At 39.8% G+C, this 20,442-nt stretch overlaps 1 protein-coding gene across 2 annotated transcripts; it reads right to left on the reverse strand.

The window, feature by feature from the left end:
- Positions 1–6,857: 6,857 nt before the first annotated feature.
- On the reverse strand, positions 6,858–16,187 carry C4BPB (complement component 4 binding protein beta). Of its 2 annotated transcripts, none has more exons than XM_012806628.2 (6): positions 15,786–16,187; positions 15,099–15,269; positions 13,709–13,885; positions 9,281–9,374; positions 7,643–7,769; positions 6,858–7,065 (listed from the first exon to the last, which is right to left on the reverse strand). In XM_012806628.2, the coding sequence occupies exons 1-6, from the start codon at positions 15,841–15,843 to the stop codon at positions 6,916–6,918; spliced, it is 777 nt and encodes a 258-aa protein (XP_012662082.1). In that variant the 5' UTR covers positions 15,844–16,187; the 3' UTR covers positions 6,858–6,915. The 2 variants fall into 2 exon arrangements, with proteins under 2 accessions (XP_012662082.1, XP_003792365.1); XM_003792317.3 differs by having other exon boundaries at positions 15,099–15,272.
- Positions 16,188–20,442: the final 4,255 nt, after the last annotated feature.

Consider the following 20,442-nt stretch of genomic DNA (forward strand, 5'->3'; position numbering starts at 1 on the left):
TCTATAAAGGGAAGGATGATGCCCTTCCCATGACACTAAGTCAGCAGGCTTTTCTGAGGTTCAGAGACTGAAGCATCTGCCCCGTGAAGGGCTCCAGCCCACCCCAAAGAATCACAAAAGGTATAGAATTTATCAGACATTTGTTGAGTTCCTGCTGTGTGCTAAGTTTCCTGGAACATACTCAAAACTCAATAAATGTTAACTACTACTACCAGCAGTCCACTACATACCAGCAACCTCCATTAGTTGGGCTATCATTGAGTGCTGCTCAGAATGCAATGGTGAGCCACAAACATCTAGGAAGACCCCAATGCCAGACATTGTCCAATTAAGATATTAATCCTAAAGCCTAAGATTTGTGTTCTCAAGAGAGTACTGTTAAAAAGCAATTCTTTCTGACAACTTTACTGGTTTTGTAAATGTTTCATAAAGATTTCAGAAAGGAAGGAGCTAAGCCACAGCAGGTTGAATTAATTAAGGAAGTTATTGAAGAAGCTATGGAAATTAGGCTGGGTTTTGAATGAGAAGTAAAAATTACTAAACAAATCAAGGATATCTAAATCAGGAAAGAAGAGGTTAAACTATCACTAGTTGCTGACAGTATAATCCTATATTTAAAAAACCCCAAAGATTCTGCCAAGAGACTCCGGAAATTGGTAAATAAATTGAAGTAAAGACTCAGGTTACAAAATCAATGTATACAAATAAGCAGCATTTCTAGACACCAACAACAGCAAAGCTGAGAATAAAATTAAATACTCAATACTTTTCACAATAGCAAAAAAAAAAAAAAAGAATAAAGTGCTTACCAAGGAGATGAAGGACCTCTACAATGAGAGCTATGAATCAATGAGGAAGGAAATCACAGGGGATATATCATGCTCATGGATTGGCAGAATCAACATTGTTAAAATAGCTATACTACCCGGGTGGTGCCTGTGGCTCAGCGGGTAGGGCGCCAGTCCCATACACCGATGGTGGCGAGTTCAAACCCAGCCCCAGCCAAATTGCAACAACAACAAAAAATAGCCAGTCGTTGTGGTGGGCACCTGTTGTCCCAGCTACTAGGGAAGCTGAGGCAAGAGAATCACCTAAGCCCAGGAGTTGGAGGTTGCTGTGAGCTGTGCAATGCCACAGCACTCTACTGAGGGTGATAAAATGAGATTCTATCTCTACCGAAAAAAAAAAAAAAAGCTATGCTACCCAAAGTGATTTACAGATTCAGGGCAATCCCATTAAAATATCAATGTCATTCTTCGCAAATCTAGAAAAAAATAATTCTATGGTTTGTATGGAACCAGAATAGAACTTGAATAGCCAAAGAAACAATAAGCAAAAGGAAAAGATTGAGAGGTATCACTTTACCAGATTTTAAGCTATACTACAAGGCCATAATAATCAAAACAGTATGGTACTTGCACAAAAACAGAGACAGACCGATGGGTCAGAACAGAGAACCCAGGGGTAAAACCATCCTCATCTTACTATCTGATTTTTGGAAAAGTAGACAACAATATACACTGGGGAAAAGAATGCCTATTCAATAAACGGTACTGGGAAAACTAGATAGCCACATGTAGAAGATTGAAACAAGATCCTTATTTCACACCACTAACAAAATTTAATTTAAAATGGAATTAAACTTAAGGCATAAAACTATAAAGAATTCTGAAAGAAAATGATGAAAAAACTCCTAGATATTGGCTTAAGCAAAAAACTTATAAGGACACTAATGCTATTCATGGAAAAAGACAAAAATTAATAAATGGGACTTGACTAAATTAAAAGGCTTTTTTTTTCCACAGCAAAGGAAATAATCAAGCAATCAATCAATCAATAATGAAGCAAAGAGACAACAAATAAGATAGGAGGAAATATTTGCATGCTATCTATCTGATAAAGAGCTAGTAACTGGAATCTATGAACAAGCAAATCAGCAAGAAAAAAAAATTAAACAATCATTAAAAAGTGGGCAAAAGACATGAATAGAAGTTTTTCAAAAGATAGACTAATGTCCAATAAACATATGAAAAAATGCTCAATGACTATAATCATCAGGGAAATGCAGATCAGAACTTCAATATTATGGCCATCAATATTAGATATCACCTAACTCCAGTGAGAATAGTTTTTATCAAAAATTCCCCAAACAACAGATGTTAGCATGGATGTGGAGAGAAAGGAACACTTATACACTGTTGTATATACTTATACACTGTCCCAAGGGACTACAAACTAGTACAACCTCTGTAGAAAGTAGTATGGTGATTCCTCAAAGAACTAAAAGTAGACCTGTCATTTGATTCAGCAATCTCACTATTGGGTATCTACCCAAAGGAAAAAGATCCATTTTATCGAAAACATACTTGCACTCAAATGTTTATTGCAGCACAGTTCATAATTGCAGAAATGTGGAATCAACCCAAGTGTCCATCAATACGTGAGTGGACTAATAAAATGTGGCATATGTACACCATGGAATTCATAAAAAAAACTGAACTAAAGCATTTTGTAATAATCTGGATGGAACTGGAGACCATTCTCTTACGTGAAGTACCACTAAAATGGAAAAACTACCTGGATGGAATTGAAACACATTCTTCTTAGTAAAGTATCGCTGCAAACACAAATATAGTCTAGAATAGGGGCAGAGGCAGATGGGGGAACGGGGGAGGATGATTGACAGAAGAGGGGAGGGCATGAGGCAGGATCTCACATGATGTGCACATTGTGAGGGTGTATAACTTGCCCCCTGGGTGAGGGGCTCTTTTACAGCTGGAACTTTATCCTGGAAGTGAGAACAATGTAATCCAAAAATTTGTACTCTCATATTAATTTGAAATTTTAAAAAATGCAAAAGAAAATGGAAAAACAAGCACCATGTGTACTCACTATTAAATTGGAACTAATCGATCAACACTTATGCACACATGGAAGTAAAACTCAAAAGAAATCAAACAGATGGCAGGGAGAGGAGAGTATGGTCACACCTGATAAGTACAGTGCACACTATCTTGAGTGGTGGGCATACTTAGAACCTTTACCCAAACTACACAATTCATGTAGCCAAAGTATTTGTGCCCCTGTAATATTTTAAATTTTTTTTTAAAGGTTGAAGGACATTGTAAACAAAACAAAACAAAAATGCCCTAAGTCACCAAGAGGAGACACTAATTTTATGAGAATGAGCATTCAGGAAGATTCCAGATTGTGTGAAGTTTTGAGAGCTAAATAGGAAGAAGTATGATCTTTAAACATGAGTCTTGCATGTACCGTTTCCCAATGCTTTTGGAGTCCTTTCCTCTAATTTACATAGTGACTGATGCAATTTTTTATTTTCCTCCAGGTCACCAGGTTGTCTTATTCTTGCCTCCTCCTTTACTAAAAAACATTCTACATTGGCTTCAGAGGTGTCGAATTTTCTTTCCTATTCATTCAAGAATCAGAGGAGAATTCTTTCTTCTTTTCCTACCTCATTCTCAATGTGTCTCTCATTCTGAAGTATTCCCTCTATTTTTCCAAAACCTCAAATTCCATTTTTCTTCTTCAGCATGATGCTGAACTTCTCAAAGATGTAACCCACACTACCTGCCTATTCTTTCCCATGAGTCACCCTTTCTGTTGCTGTCCTATCTGGTTTCTACTCTCTCTTCTGCTGACACATCTTTCTGAGGCATCCCCTTATGTTCAAATCCAAAATGTCTTTAATCCATCTCTTATCTGTAGCCTTTGCCGCTGCTGCTAATTTCCTTTTCGAAATTCTCTTTTCCTTTGGCTTCCATTCCTCTAAACTTTCTTTATTCCCTCAACTTAATGATGTCAAATAATTTCTCTTAGTTAATGTTGTCTCCTCTTCCTCCTCCTCACCCCTAACTATAGATATATCTCAGATCCTTCTTTCTTTTAAACTTTTCTCTTTACAGCTTTAATGACCTTACTTCCTGTCATGGCTTTCACTATTCCCAGTCAGAGGACAGACCCATAGTACATCTTTACCTCTAATCACTCTCCTAAACTCCAGACTTACACAGTTTCCTCCTCCCCCACCCCACCGGAAATCTCATAAGCACCTCACACTCAGCACATCCAGAGAGGAACATCTTATTTCCTGCCCAAAAGCTTCATCTTCTCACCCCCAACTTTAACCCAGGCTGTCAGGAATAAAATTTCAGACTCACCTTTGAATTCCTCCATCCCCTCACTCACCATGATTTAATTCGTTGATAAGTCATTTTGATATGAGTTTTGCAAGATGTTCCATGCTTGCTGCTTCTTTTCCATTTCTGCCACCATCAAGCCCCATTGAGGTCAACATTGTCTCTTGCATGGACTATTATTGTAAGAGTCCTTTTGTTGGTTTATCTGTCTCAGATACTTTCAACCAATACTGTAGATAGTTATGAGAGAAATATTCCTCTAGGTTCTGTCCTTATCACTTTCTTACTTGAAAGGTTTCCATTTCTAGCCATCGTCTACCAAAATAAATAAATAAATAAATTATATATATATATATATAAAATATATATATTCTCTAAAGTACCACTCAAAACCCCCGTAAACTGACTTTATCTGCCCAGCCTTGGCTCTCACCACTTCCCATGCTTCATCAAGGCCAATCCAGGCTTCATACAATTCCCTAAACATGTCCCATCTTTTCTACCCTTATGCAGTGCTTTCAACAAAAATTATCAAAAAATCATTTTACATCATTAAGGAACTTTAAACACCTATAGTTTCACCATTTGAAGGCAAGCATTTTTATTTATGCCTGTTATTGGCCAGTCCTTTTCCATAAGAATAATGGTTTTACATAAGTACAATCATAAGTACTTATTATTAAGTATTCTATTTTCACTTGAGATTATATTTTTTAAGATTTTCAGTCTTCACAAGTATCACTGCAAAAGTCTGCATTACATTTGATACATCATAACCTATTAAAAATTTTGCAAAGATTGGGCCAGGAATGATGGTTCATGCTTGCAATTTCAGCAAGAGAATCCCTTGAGAATTCTCTTGGGAGCCCAGAGAATCCCTTAAGACCAGGAATTTGAGACCAACCTGAGAAATAGCGAGATTTCTTCTTTACAAAATATGTTTAAAAATTAGCAGGGCATGGTGGCAGGCACTTGTAGTCCCAGCTACTCTAGAGGCTTAGGCAGGAGGATTGCTTGAGCCCCAGAGTTTGAGATTATAGTGAGCTATGATCATACCATGCACTCCTGCCTGGGCAACAGAGCAAGAACCTGTCTCCTAAAAAAAATAAAATAATAAATAAAAATTAAGACTGGACATTTCACATGCTCATAAGGTCTTGCTAGATACATAATATATATAATACTATAATAAAAAGCTTCAAATTCAAATCATTTTGCTCTAGTCAGATTAATCCTAGGGATGAATTCACTTGGTTTAAAAGCACATGACTCACTTACTCCATTTCTTAAATCTTATTTCCATCTGGAACATCCTTCTCCCTAATTTTGTCTCTAAATCTTATTCATTTTTAAAGGCTCTATAGCTGCGGCTTCTCCCTTGACAATTTTCCTGCCTCCTCCTTCCAGAGGGAAGTAATCCTCTTCTCATCTATGCCTCCTTTGCACTGTTCTCTGAAAAGTTTTTTCTAACCACCCTGAAATCATGTTAGCAACATACATATAACAAACTCTGAGCTACTCAAGAGCTCATTTCTTTTTCTCTTTTGTTATCTTCACATAGAGATGTACTATTAATTCAAACTGTCTTACACATTTTGATTACATTTTATCCAGATTTCCTATGTGTTTCAGGCGGGGGTCATGGTGACAAATGGGAGAAGTTTACCATGCCAGCTCAGTATGAAACCCTAATAGAAAGCCTTAGAAGTCCTATTTCTGCCACCTCTAAAAAAGGAGAAGAAAATATATTGTCTGTGCTGCACCTCGAATCTACCATGCAGGGCTGGACTTCATCCAGAAGTCAGCAATTTCATCACAGAAGATTTGGAATCCTGGTTTCATAAGTCAGATGTAGAGGAGACCCAGGAGGGAGTTTGCGTCTTCACATCTATCAGCAGGTCATCGTAAGGATGTGGTCATTCTGAGCCTATTTTCCAAAAATGGGAGGCTGATTTTTGCCTCATAAATTTTGGTTAATTTTTGCCTTGTAATTTATATATCATATTAAAATGTGAGATACACTTTTAGCTAAAATCTGAGCTTCCCTATTCTTCTTAGGAAATTAAGCCCTCCGCTCCTTATTTGTATGCTGCAAATTCCTTTTTTTTAAATTTCAGATTAATACGTGGTTACAAAGGATCAGGTTACATCATTTGCACTTGTTAGGTAAAGTCCCTGCTGAAGTGTGTCCCTCACTCAGGACGTGTGCCATGTACCTGTACATTGTGCCTGTTAGGTGAGGCACAATTCCCCCTCCCTGTTCTCCCCTTCCTCCAACTAGAATTAATGGAGTTTTTCTCTTGTGTGTGTATTTGTTTGTTTATTGCCTTCATGTTAGTAATAAAGACACAGGATATGGACTTTTCTATTTTTACGATACTTTACTAAGGAAAATGTTCTCCAACTCCATCCAGGTTAATACAAAAGATGTAAAGCCTTCATCTTTTTATAGCTGAATAGCAGTCCATGGTATAAATATACCACAGTTTATGAATCCATTCCTAGGTTGATGGTCACTTGAGTTGATTCTGTATCTTGGAGATTGCAATATGCTGCTAATTCTTGTCTTAAACAGGTAACCACACTTGGCTTCTTCAGACTCCAAGAATACACACAACACACACACACAGTCATAATACAACTGCAGTTGGTGACTATGAACTTGCATTTCAACCCAGTAAGAGAGAAATCTGAAACCAATTTCAGAACCAAGAGGAAAATTTATTCATAGATACGTTACTATTACCAATCTGTTCAGCTACAGTGTTAACAATATTTTTGCCTTCAACTCAGCTTTCTTCATTTCCAGAAAATATTTTAGTTCCTTCATTGTCAAGTCACTTTCCTTTAATCGTTGCATGAAGTCTTTTGTCGCTTTGCAAAGATCCTTAGTCTCCCAAAAGGCACGCTGAAAAAAGAAAATTTTTTTAAAAGTTACAACTTATGACAGACTGAGACCAGCCATGTACTCTGACGCTAGGAGCAGCAATTTGATCCCTGAGTGGGGGCTCCAACCCAGGCTAGCTTAAGTAAAGATCTGGGTCTTCATGAAGAATGAACTGCATTTTCTGGTTTACATATACTTGTCAATACATGAATTGATGTAATATGAACTAAAAAAAGAGTCTCCATGAAATGGATCCGTTCAGTGGTTCTTGGAACCTTGAAGAATTTCAGAGACTTTTTCACTGGAGTACTTCCAAATCTCAGGCACTGAGTTTGTGTACCTTGCTCTGTGAGGCACACGAGACAGCAACTCCTACCAACAGGGTCTTATGAGGCATTTGTGATAATGGTGGTTAATAGAAACGTCCATATATACACATGTGAATTAATAGTTTATGAGCCCCTTCTATAATCAGACCAAGTCCATCTCATTCAAAAACACCCCAAATTAAACAGACATTTACTGAGCATGCGCCAGTAGCCACGCCAGGCCCCAGAGATAAGACTGTGAACCAGACAGACTAGAGCCTCCTACTTACAAGTGCCTTCTCACACTCAGCCAGGGGGGCTGGTTTGGGAGCTTTCTGGATCAGCTCGCACAATGGAAGCTCACTGCTCCAATCCCCATCCGTGCAATGCTGCTCCTGCGTGCCCACTAGGCGGTACCTGAACAGAAATTGAAGGCTTAGTCTCTCCACCTTCTAACCAGGTAACAGAGGCTGGCTTTGTGCAGTGGTATTTCAGTATTTCATTCTGTAATGGAACCCATCTCCCTGCTCCTGAGCTTAAGTTATCTTGGTATCACATAGCAGTTATAAAGTAAAAACTCTCTCTTGGTGGTTAGGGAGGACCCAAGTGATGAGTCAACCCATAAAGCAGAGAAGTGAGAAATTCCGGATCAGTGTGTTTATGCACACAGTTTTTTGGTGAAAGGGATGAGGAAAGAAGAATTGTATCATTCAATATAAGAAGGCATCTCTCATCTAAACTCTGCAAAGGAACAGAGAATTAGAATCACACCTCCAGTAAATCTTAGTGAATGAGTTAAAAAGGAACAGTAAATTTTAATCAGGAAAAAACATGAGTTGACAGCAGAGTCTTTTGGAGATAAATAATGAGATTGGAGCTCCAGAAAACCATATGACTCTGGCTTAATAAGATTGTGGCAAGGCCATGGATAGATTAATAACCTGTGGTATATATACCATGGAATGCTATTCAGCCATAAAAAGATGGAGACTTTACATCTTTTGTATTTACCTGGATGGAGTTGAAGAACCCTGTCCTTAGTAAAGTATCTCAAGAATAAAAAAGCAAGCACCCTATGTACTCAATATTAATTTGAAACTAGCAGATGAACAACTACAGGCCCACATGAGAGAAAAATGCAATTGAATTGAAGTGGGGGGAGTCAGAGAGGGGTTCCATAAGCTCTCACCTAATGGGTACACTGTAGGGTAAGTTGTATCCTTACCTCCTGAGTAAAGGATGCAACTACAACTTGGACACTTCCTAACAAATGCAAACAATTTAACCCAATTGTACGTATCCTTATATTAATCCAAAAAAAAAAAAAAAAAAAGTTTGGGACAAGGGAAAGAAAAGGCTAGAAGATCTGTCAGGTGGGTGGCCAGACTTTAATTAAGATGCTTTAAGGGTTTATACAGGTAGGCCCTGGGTTATGAACAAGATAGGTTCTAGAGGTTGGTTCTTCAGTTGAATCTGTATGTTAAACTGGAACAGGTGCATTGACCTGTGACCTGTAATAGCCTCTAGTCACAAGTGTGAGTTGGACATCAGTTGGATGTTTGCAACTCAGGGCCTGTACTCTAAGTCTTTGTATTTCTAAAGTTCTGGGTTTTTAAACTTTTTTTTATATTTTGGGGTTTTGTTGTTCTGTGCTTCTTTGAAAACACACACATTTTAAATACTTTCTCTTGTCTTAACAAAAGCAAAATGTGACCCTTTCATTTGCATAAATAGGATCCTTTAACAAGATAAGTCTGTTTTCTAGAAACTGGGGAGCGCTAGCAGTAGGCTAAAGCAGCTCTCAAAATAGGAATGAGCTCAGAATCGTGTAGGAAATACGGGGACGAGGTGGGCCTAGACTGGGTCATTCCCTAAAGGTATGCAGCTGACGGGCAAGCTCTCGCATTTGACAGGCTGTGTGCACTTACCCGTCTTCACAGTGATAAGTAATGGTAGATCCAAAAGTGAAATTATTTCCTTCAAAATAACCATGAGGTGGATTCCCTGGAGGGCCACAGTCTCCTGAGAGAGAGGAGTATAGGAGTGAGAGTTGTGATGGTCAGGTATCTTCAGGCAACAGTGGCCCCTAAGTGCAACTGTCTGCAGCAGCACCAACATCTGGTCAACTGTACACACAGGCTCTAGGGATGAGCTCTCCATTTATTTCCTTCTGGGTCTGGGAGAGACCCCTCCTCAGGCTCATCCTCTGAGCTAAGAGGGATTTGGGATTTTTGACTGGCAGGAGCTCAAGGAAAGGAAGTTTAAGTTATAAAGAAGCCCATTACAGGGTACAAGAAAGGAAATATTAGACCCTAGGTGAAGGGAGAAGACTTAACTTCTTGAGGAGGGAGGTAAAGGATGTGAGCTCACACAGAGGATAACAGCCCCTATGGGACAGAGTTGTGACATGTGAGAGCTTCAGGACAAAAAGGAGGATGGAGTTGGGAGAGAAGAGAATGAGAGAGGACAAGGTGCTAGGAGTTGTCAGTGTTGATTCTGATTTGTTCTCGAACTACATGGTGCTACAAAATCCATTCTACCCATCTTGACTTGCTTTCTCAAATATAAGATAAACAGGTTAAATAAAATTATCTCCAAGGTCTCTTAGACAGTCTCTGAGATTGTATAAGGCTAAACATATTGATCAAGACTAAGGCTAAATAAAGAATGATTATGTAGGTGTATATTTACATAAAGGTCTTCAAAACAAATGGTCAAGTAAAAACAGCAAATCATAAAAAAGTATATATAATATAATGTATTTTTTTTTAATACCATCACAGGCTTGGCGTCTCTAGCTCAGCAGCTAGGGCATCAGCCACATACACAGGAGCTGGTGGGTTCGAATCCAGCCCAGACCTGGCAAACAACGACAACTATAACCAAAAAATAGCCAGATACCTATAGTCCCAGCTGATTGGGAGGCTGAGGCAAGAGAATAGCTTTAACCCAAGAGTTTGAGGTTGCTGTCAGCTATGATGCCACAGCACTCTACCCAGGGCAACAGCTTGAGACTCTGTCTCAAAAAAAATTAATTAATTAATTAGTTAAATAAATAAAATACCATCACACACAAATACCTGCACAGAAACAATGCCTAAAAAGTTGTTTCATCTAAGTACTCATAACTCTTACCCTCGGGTGCCAGGCTGGTAAGTAATTGCTTTCTTTTCTTTTCTATATTTTTCTATGGCAAAGATATATTACTTGTACAGTTAAGACACTGTAAATAAATTTTAAAAGCTCAAAGACAGAGTTCAAAGGCTAAATAGAAGAAAGCAACAAGAATTTCCATGAGTTAATCAGGGAATTTGAGTGCAGTTCCTGTGACTTTCGTGAGTATAATTTTAACTGAAAGAGAAAATGTGGATCTTGATTCTAAATAGAAAATATGGTTTAGTGACCTCAGGACCTAGGGGGCCCCTTCCAGATCTGGGTGATGAAGTGAAAACTCCTTGTTGTTGGAAATTAGGGTAGGAATTACTGAATCAAAGAGAGTAAAAGGTTTGGAAGAAATAAGGAAATACTTGAAATATGTGTCAAGCTAATGATATAAAATGATCTTATATGCTCGTAATTTAACTATATTTATATGTATGCATATATGTATGTTTTAAGTAACCCTAAATCCTCTCCTGTAAGAACATACATAGTTTGTGCTTTTAAATTGCCTGTCTGTAGTATTATTATAGCTACTGCTAAAACACATCCGAAGAGTGATAATACTTTATTTTCTCAGTGACATAAATGGTGATTTCCTCATAGCCCAAGTGATAGTAGATGAAATCAATGTTTTCATTTTTTGCTACTCTGATCAGTCATATACTTGTATCTAATTTTAATTTCCACTTCTGTAATTATTAGTAATGCTCAATATCCTTCCATAAAATTGGAAAATAGAAACATTGTTTAGGGTCATAATTTTTGTTTGTTTTGGTTTTGGGTTTTTTTGAGCATCTCAAGCTGTCACCCTGGGTAGAGTGTAGTGGTGTCATAGCTCACAGCAACCTATAACTCTTGGGCTCAAGCCATTCTCTTCTCTCAGTTTTTCTATTTTTAGTAGACAGCAGTCTCACTTTTTGCTCAGGCTGGTCTTGAACCTGTGAGTTCAAGCCATTCACCCGCCTCAGCCTCTCAGAGTACTAGGATTACAGGCATGAGCCACCACACCCAGCCCCTAGGGTCATAATTTTAGAACTGTCTATCCTGACACAATTTTGCCAATATTTTTTATAGGATTATCTTTACTGATTTCTAGGAGCTGTATGTATATTAAAAATATAATTCTTTAACCATCAAATATGTTGCAAATATTTTCTCTAAGAGTCTGTTATCTTTTAATTTTTTGAAGTCTGTTATCATTTTTTAAAAATTGTGTAGTATATAGAAGTTTTTAGTTAAAAATTTTAGTTAAATCTCCTCTTTTACTCTTGGTGAGTAAAAAAGAGGTAAAAAAGAAAAAGAAGAATTTTGTTAAATCTGTCCATTTTCTTCCTTTATGACTTCTGACTTTTGTGTTTTTCCTTAAAAAGTCTTTTCCCAGCCTAAGAATATAAATATATTCTCTCATATTTACAATAATTTAATAATTTTCCTTCATATATATATATATATATCCATGCATATATATATATATTTGGAATATATTGTTAATATGGTGTGAACTAGAGCCCTAATTTTTTCTGCTTCCAAATAAATTATTATCATATTACCACTGAATATATACTCTTTCTCCCTATTTAAAATAAACTGTTCTACTTGTCTATGCCTATGCTTTGCTATTTAATATATTAATTATACCACCCACAATTTGACCTTTCAATTCTATTCTGCTTGTATCAGAGATCTATTTTACTTACTATCTAATAATACTAGTTTTCCTCCCCTATAATTCAGCAAAATTTATACATTACTCACAATTTTCTAAAAAAAGTCAATTTGCAATGTTACACATGTACTCTTCCATGTGTCCATTTCATGTTTTTTTGAGTTTAAACATTTGTGTTCATTAATGTTTTGTTTCATGTTTTTTTAAGTTTAAAATTCTGGTGGGGATTGCACTGTAACCCTGATTCAAGATCATGGTATATCTATTTTTAAGTCAAGTCTTATTTTACATCCTTTAGTAAATTTTTATATACATCTTATGAACTAAATTATATTTACATTTCAACATTCATTAATAATTATTAACAGAAAGTAAATGATTTTTCATTATTTATTTTGTTACCAATATGTATTAAAAAGTTTAGCAGAATTTCTTGGATATTTAAGTATATTTTTCAAATAATGACATCCTATGACCTAGTGATCATTCCAGGAATCTATCCTATGGAAATAATAACAGACATAAGGATGTGCATGTGTATAAAACATTCATTTCAGCATTGTTGTTAATAGCAAAAATATGGAAATAAAACAAATGTCCATCATTATGAGTGATGTGTAATAAATTATGGCATTCCTCTATGCAGTTATGTAAAAATAGGCCACAGAACTAGGAATAGGCCTGAAAAATGTCCGTGTATATTGTTATAAATTTAAAAAAACAGCACTCTGGGAGGCTGAGGAAGGTGGATCACCTGAGCTCACAGGTTCGAAACCAGCCTAAGCAAGTGTGAGACCCCGTCTCTAAAACGTAGTCGGGTGTTGTGGCAGGTGCCTGCAGTCCCAATAACTCAGGGGACTAAGACAAGAGAATCGCTTGATTTCAAAAGTTTGAGGTTGCTGTGAGCTATGATACTACAGCACTCCACTGAAGATGACAAAGTGAGACTCTGTCTCAAAATAAATAAATAAATAAATAAAACAACTTAAAAATCTATATAGCAAGGTCCCATTTTATAGGCATATGTCTACACACACAATTCTTATTTAAACACACATACATACATATGTGTATGTTTTGAATTTTGTTCTAAAAGTCTGTATATACATGAGGAAAAGTCATGAAATAAACACATCCAGCTGGTTACCTCTGAGACAGATAAACTGTAGTGATAGAGGGACTTTCATTTCTTGTAGATAATTTTGCAGTGGATGAGTTATGGTCCTTGTGTGTGTGTCTATGTGTATTTTTCAAATAAAAACTAAATCACTAATAGTAGGATATAAAGCTACTTAAGAAGAGAAAAGGCATTGTACAGTTCCTTGCTGTTCATGTCACTGGAATCTATCACTCTACTTGAGGTTTCGTCCTGAGAGCGCTCCTTGTTTCTTGGCTATTGGTTAGACCCTAAGCCCTTCCCAGGAGCTTAGGAAAGAAGAAGGAAAACACTACAGGGACATTGCAAATGTCTAGGGTGACAGCACTCATCAGTATCCTTGGGATTTGTGATTGTTTCTCTAAAACTTACTGCTTTTGCAGATGGGAAAGGGAGGTGTCCAGGAGTGGTCCTCTAGACACTGGCTCCAATTACTGCCCTTCAAGATGTAGTGGTCATTGCACGTAAACGTGATTCTGTCATTTATGTTTGCAGGCCCCGAATAATTAAATTCACCGTTCACCAGCACCGGGTCAGGACAGTGGCCCACTGAAGAAGAAAACAAGTAGTCATCTAAAAGGGCAAGGCTGAAGCACCTTACAGTGAAAGCCAGACTTTAGGGAGAAAACAGACGATCAGAGCTGAAACTGCACATTTTTAATGGGGCCAGGTACATGGTACTAAACTATATCAGTACAAGATGAGAAAAGATGAGGCTGAGGTAAGTATAACCGGAAAGATCTTAGTCATGCACAAGAATGACATGAATTGGCAATTGAATTTCCTAAAAGTTATTAGGCACATAACTAGAAATTATCAATAGCATGTTTATTGTCCTATTAGGCACGGCTCAAAATTATTGAGCCTATATTTGAGGTGAGTTTTTTCTTCCCTTTTATCCAGCCATTTTTCCTTTGTTTTGTTTTCTCCTATGATATACAAAAACAGGAGACAATGCAGAGGAAAGTAGATTTGGGTATATGCATGAAGGGTAATAATATTGATGTTTTACTATAGATTTACAGTAATATTTTAATATTTAATATTTTTAAAATATTTTAATATTTAATTTAATTTTTTAAAAAAATAGCATTACCAATTTAGTATTTTTAAAAATAGTGATCATAAACAAGATATGGTTTACTTATTCTCCACCTATGCAGAAAATTCCACAAATGAGTTTTGTAACCTTGAACAAGTCAGTTGGGTCTCAGAATCACATTTGTGAGAATCACAAATCACATAATTTTCTCCCAGTTCAAAAGTTATATGATAGGTGAAATAAAATGCTATGCTTACTTCACAATGATAAAGTGAGGATGTCAATGAAACAAGACTAGTCATGTGTTGATAACTGATGAAGCTATGTGATGAATATACATGAGTTAATTTGACTCTTCTGTCTTTTGTATATATTTTAAATTTTCCATAATATAAAACATTTTTAAAGCACTTTTAAAGCACATATTTAAAGCACTCCCTTTCCCATTTTTAAAGAACTACAAGAAACATAGTTCTAAATATGTGGAAGAAACCATTTCCTTCTGGTAGGTATGATGGATTCTATTCAACTAAATAATGATCAAGAGCGATCGTGTACCTTCCAAGAGAAGCTCCACCACTAGAATGCTTTAATGGTGGACTCTTAGAAATGAAAGACTTTTTTTTCTTCAAAGGATTTAACATCACCGGTAGAAAGCACAAAATGAGAGAACATAGTGGGATGAAAATTTGGTCAAAGAAGCAGAAAGCTCCAACTTACAGCGGCATTTGGTGGTGGGAGCACTCCATTCCTTGGTGGCATTGCACAAAAGGGTTTTCTCTCCTACCAAGTGGTAACCCTTGATACAAAAGTAAGTCCCCAGGATTTGTCCTTCTACCTCCTGGGCAACAAATATGCTGTTGTTCACTGGGGGAAGTTCCAAACAATGCTCTGCTGGAAGGAAAAAGAAAACAGATGCACTCGGTATGTGGAGGGCTGTCAGGAAGCCCTAATTAGATCCCTTCATCCCAGTGTCTTTTTCTGGTTATTCATCTTGATTCCTGTACTCTGCCATGTCCACATACAACCATGTCCTTCCTTTTCCAAGGATTTCCAAAGTTTTATTTCAAAAAGGATAATAGGGATTTCACTCGAATTCCACCACAAGTGGTCCACTCCTAAACAAATAATCCCCTTCCCAAGTAGCAGCCCCGGAGTTTAGTACAGGTAGGACCTTTCTTGTATTTTTGAAATCGGTACTTTTTTTTGCTCCCAGACAGAAAGGGACAGTAAATAGTAACTACCCATAGCAGGATTATCATTAAAAATATACTAAGATTCTATTGAGCACAGAGCACTGGCCATTTGAGAAATACCGTAAATTTAAACTTCATTAAAACTCTAGACAGAATTCTGCAAACTGATATCAAATGCCTTGCAAGCTGAATTTAAGGAAAGCATACGTACCATCGGAAGCAGAAATCAGCCACACAACCACAAGACAGCACGCAAACTGATAAAACATCTGGTGGTTACTTGACCCAGGCTGGAATTAACCCAGCCCAGACACCGGCTTTAGTTCAAAATAGATCTTCTAATGCCACTTAAGAGCACACTAACCACTTCCCTCCCAGAGAAGAAATTATATTGATTTCCCTTTTCTGGAGAATATGAAAAAAAATCCTACAACAGGAAATAAGAACAGCAGTAAGGAAGTTGGTATGGAGAGACTTAGCGAAGAAACCAAAAAAAAAAAGTAAAAGAGCCGCCAGGTTTAAAACTTAGTTTCGGAAATTTCCCAGTTTCCAGCTCAAATCCAGTTAACCAGTCTTTTTGAACTGCAGGTTTATCCTTCCCCCAAACAATGTGGGCCAAATGGTCTTGCCATGACCTTGACTTTGGTCAATATTTGCCCATGTTTACAGTCCACCTTCTGCAACTCTTCACCAGCTCTGGGGGAAGAGATCAGTGAGCCAATCTCTGGTGCTTTCCTAAGGAAGATCCACCTTCTAGTTGCTACATCATTCCCCTTTCCCAAAATACCAGATCCCCTATGACTTTAGCAGCACAAAAGACTGAAAGCTCAAGGAAGCAAACTAATCTTACTTGTCTCTGTCCCTCCAGATCTTTGGCTTCCCAGAAAGAAGCTGGTCCTAACTGATTCCAAGCCTGACAGCTTCAAAGTCCTGCAGTGACACATTATCCTCATTTGCCAGGCCTAGGCCAGGCTTCCCACTTGGTGGCTCTTCCCAGGGCAAGATTTGACCTGAGTCTGGAAGTAACTAAGTGAATGAAGAGAGAGGTAAGGGGAGGGTTTTGGTCTCCAGAATTAAACCACATAAAATTGCTCTGCGGCTCCCTTAGCATGTTGTTCATGACTATCATAGCACATAAGTTGGTTCTCTGTGCTTTCATTGCAAAATTGGGTCAAAATTCCTACAGAGTGTTAGGTTTTGTTAAAATAACAAATACAAAGCATCTAACCACATAGTAAGATCTAAAATATTATCCTCTTTTCCCACCATTATTATTGCTTTGTTGATTTGATTTGTGCCTTTCTCCTGAAGGGAATCAGAATACACCACTCCAAAATTTTAAGCTGAAGGCACTTGAGATTCAATGACCCAGGGGTGAAAAGGCTTTCCTGGGCTACTTTTATCTGACAAAAGCAACTTCTGGGAAAGAAGGTTGCCATAAATTGCTCTTCAAGGCAGATCTACTCCCAGAAGGGAAAACTTGAATAAAACTCATCTCCAAATTCCTTCTCCAGGAGAATTTTACAGAGACAGAAGACTTCTCATGTTTATAGACAAACATGATTACAGACTTTCTTATTGACTATTTGTTCTCTTGAAAACCCATTTATCTTTCCAAAAAGTCATCTGGTTTTCCTTAAGTACATTTCTTCTTCTCCCCTGCACTTACTAAGATAGAAGATAAGCCCCAGATTCTAATCATTCCTTTCCATTACTCAACACGGAGTTTTCCCACGTGTGTTTACGTTGCATCTATTAACAAATTGTTTTTTCTCTCCTATTAATCTGTCTTTTGTTAGTTTAATTTGCAAGTGCCAGTCACTAAATATAAGAGAGTACAGGAAAGTTTTTCTTTCTTCCCAGTATTCCCAAAATAAGCTGCTAACTCTGGGACAGGGTTTGTGCTTCATTTGCATTTGCAAAGCAGAGCTGTCTGCTTGAAAGAATAAAGGAAACGCAGAATGAAATGAAAAAATAAATAAATAAGTCCAGGGTAGCGCCTGTGACTCAAAGGGGTAGGGTGCTGGCTCCATATACCCGAGGTGGTGGGTTCAAACCCAGCCCTGACCAAAAACTGCAAAAGAAATAAAAAATAAAAATTAAAAAATCCAGTCATCCAGAAACTCTACCAGAGCCCCCCAAAATCCATACTGATCATTTCTCATTTATTTTTCCTCCCTCTTACAAGGTAATGACAAGCTATGGATCCACACTTATATGCAACACATGGAAGTAAACCTGAACAAAAATCAAGCAGGTGGGAGGAGACAGGTAAATTCACACCTAGTGGGTACAGTGCACACTATCTCTGTAATGGGAGCACTTATAACTTTGACTCAATCTCAATCTGTGCAAAAGCAAATTATGTAACTTCCATAATATTCTGTAATTTAAAAAAAAACAGTCAAATACTATTCGAATAGAATCCAATATGCTAGGAATAAGATAGGGTATGTTAAATGGAAAATTCTGCAATTACTATGTTTATATTTCACAATAAAATATATTCAAATTAACTGTAAAGAATTCTGGGAAGATGGCCGACTGGTAGCAACCCTGGTCAGAGGCTCCTGAGCAAAGGAAGAAAAACTGGCTGGAATCAGAATCTATGAAACCAAAGACGGGGAGCTGAGCCCAGAAAGAAGTTTGGCAAGCTCTAAGTCCAAGGAAGAGCATTTAAGAACACAAAATACAGATACAAAGCAGGCCCCAGAACTTCTTGCTAGAGCCACCTGCCTCCCGCAGGTGGCAGGTGGCTGCAGAGGAGTCCCCTGTGCCGGGAAGGCACAGAACTACTTGCTAGAGCCTTGTGCACCCCATGGGTGACAGTGGAGGAGTCCCCCACTCTGGCAGGGCCCAGAACTGCTTGCTAGAGCTGCACACCCCACGAGTGGCAGAGGAGACCCCTGCTCCAGGGCTCTTTGAAGGTCCAGAACTGCTTACTAGAGCCGCAAGCCTCCCGCTGGCAGCAGATGGCTGCACAGGAGTCCCCCTGCTCTGGGCAGGCACATAACTACTTGCTAGAGCCTTGTGCACCCTGCAGCAATGGCAGAGGAGTCCCCCACTCTGGGGGGGCTCAGAACTGCTTGCTAGAGCCACGCACCCCACAGGCGGCAGAGGAGATCCCAGCTCCAGGGCTCTGGGTGGGCCCAGAACTGCTTGCTAGAGCCGCATGCCTCCTGCAGGTGGCAGGTGGTCGCAGCAGAGTCCCCTACTCTGGGCAGCCACAGAACTACTTGCTAGAGCCTCATGCACCCCACGGGCTGTGATGGAGGAGTCCCCAACTTTGGGTGGGCCCAGAATTGCTTGCTAGAGCCATGCACCCCACGGGCAGTAGAGGAGACCCCTGCACCAGGGCTCTGGGCAGGACCAGAACTGCTTGCTAGAGCCACATACTTCCTGCAGGCAGTGGGTGGTCGCAGAGGAGTTTCCTGCTCCTGGCAGGCACAAAACTACTTGCTAGAGCCTTGCGCACCCACGCAGGTGGCGGCGGAGGAGTCCCCCACTCTGGGAGGGCCCCAAAGTGCTTGCTAGAGCCACGCACCCCACAGGGGGCAGAGGAGATCCCCACTCCAGGGCTCTGGGCAGGCCTAGAACTGCTTGCTACAGCCACACACCTCTTGCAGGTGGCGGGTGGTCACAGAGGATTCCCCTGCTCCGGGAAGCCACAGAATTACTTGCTAGACCCTTGCGCACCCCGCGGGCAGTGACGGAGGAGGCCCCAACTTTGGGCAGGCCCAGAACCGTTTGCTAGAACCACACGCCCCACGAGCAGCAGAGGAGATCCCCACTCCGGGGCTCTGGGTGGGTCCAGAATTGCTGGCTAGAGCTGCACACCTCCCAAAGGCAGCAGGTGGCCACAGAAGAGTCCCCTGCCTCGGGCAGGCACGGAACTACTTGCTAGAGCCACGGGCACCCCATGGGTGGTGGCAGAGGAGTCCCCCCACTTGGGGCAGGCCCAGAACTGCTTGCTAGAGTTGCACGCCTCACGGGCAGCAGAGGAGATCCCGCCTCAGGCTCCTGCTCTGGGCAGGCCCAGAACTGCTTGCTAGTGCCACGGGCATCCCATGGGCAGTGGCAGAGGAGTCCTCTGTTCCAGGCAGATCCAAAACAGCTTGCTAGAGACGTGCACACCCCACAGGGGCCAGCAGAAGAATTCCCCGCTCCAGGCACCCGTGCTGGGTGGGCCCAAAACTGCTTGCTAGAGCCATGCACGCCCTGCAGATGGCAGTGGAGGAGTCTGCCACTCTGGGTGAACCCAGAACAGTTTGCTAGAGCCACATGTGTCCCACCGGCGGAGGTGGAGGAGTTCCCTCTCTGGGCTCCCATGCTGGGAGGGCACAGATTGGCTTGCTAGTGCCGCACACATCCAAGGGCAATGTGAAGAAGTCCTCTGCTCCCCCTCCCCAGCTACTCTGGCAGGGCTGAACTAGGACTGATCTAGCCGCTATAGTTCCCCTGTTCCACCGGTTGCCCCGGTAGGGCCGAACTAGGACTGATCCAGCTGCTGCCAGTCTCCTGCCCCCTGGTCACCCCGGCAGGCTAAACAAGGTCTAATCCAGCTACACACACTCCGGTGTGGTTGCTGACGTTCCACTGTGTCCCGGTTGCCCTAGCACCCGAGAACTGGGAGAAGACAACAGACACACTCTGCCTGTCTCTCTGGGCAACTAGAAGAAACCACCAACTGAACAGTTCTGATAAGGCCTCCAAACAAGGTAAACTCAGCATGGGGCAGAATCAGCGGAAAAACTCTAGCAACTTGAATAACCAGAGTAGATCAAGTCCCCCAAGGAAAAATGGGGTAGATGCAACTGAAGACACCATCCATAAACAGATGGCTGAGATGTCAGAAATCGAGTTCAGAA

The sequence above is a fragment of the Otolemur garnettii genome, unplaced genomic scaffold (assembly GCF_000181295.1).
Source record: "Otolemur garnettii isolate 467f Iridium unplaced genomic scaffold, OtoGar3 scaffold00055, whole genome shotgun sequence".
Lineage (NCBI taxonomy): Eukaryota > Metazoa > Chordata > Mammalia > Primates > Galagidae > Otolemur > Otolemur garnettii.

What these genes read in the sequence shown, in the direction of transcription:
- C4BPB (XM_003792317.3), bottom strand. Translation starts at nt 15,843, where the DNA reads ATGTTTTATCAGTTTGCGTGCTGTCTTGTGGTTGTGTGGCTGATTTCT. An exon ending in GCTGATTTCTGCTTCCGATG is followed by an intron (nt 15,273 to 15,785) that starts GTACGTATGCTT and finishes TTTTCCTTCCAG; the next exon opens with CAGAGCATTGTTTGGAACTT. An exon ending in ACTTATCACTGTGAAGACGG is followed by an intron (nt 7,770 to 9,280) that starts GTAAGTGCACAC and finishes ATTTCTGTTCAG; the next exon opens with GTACCGCCTAGTGGGCACGC.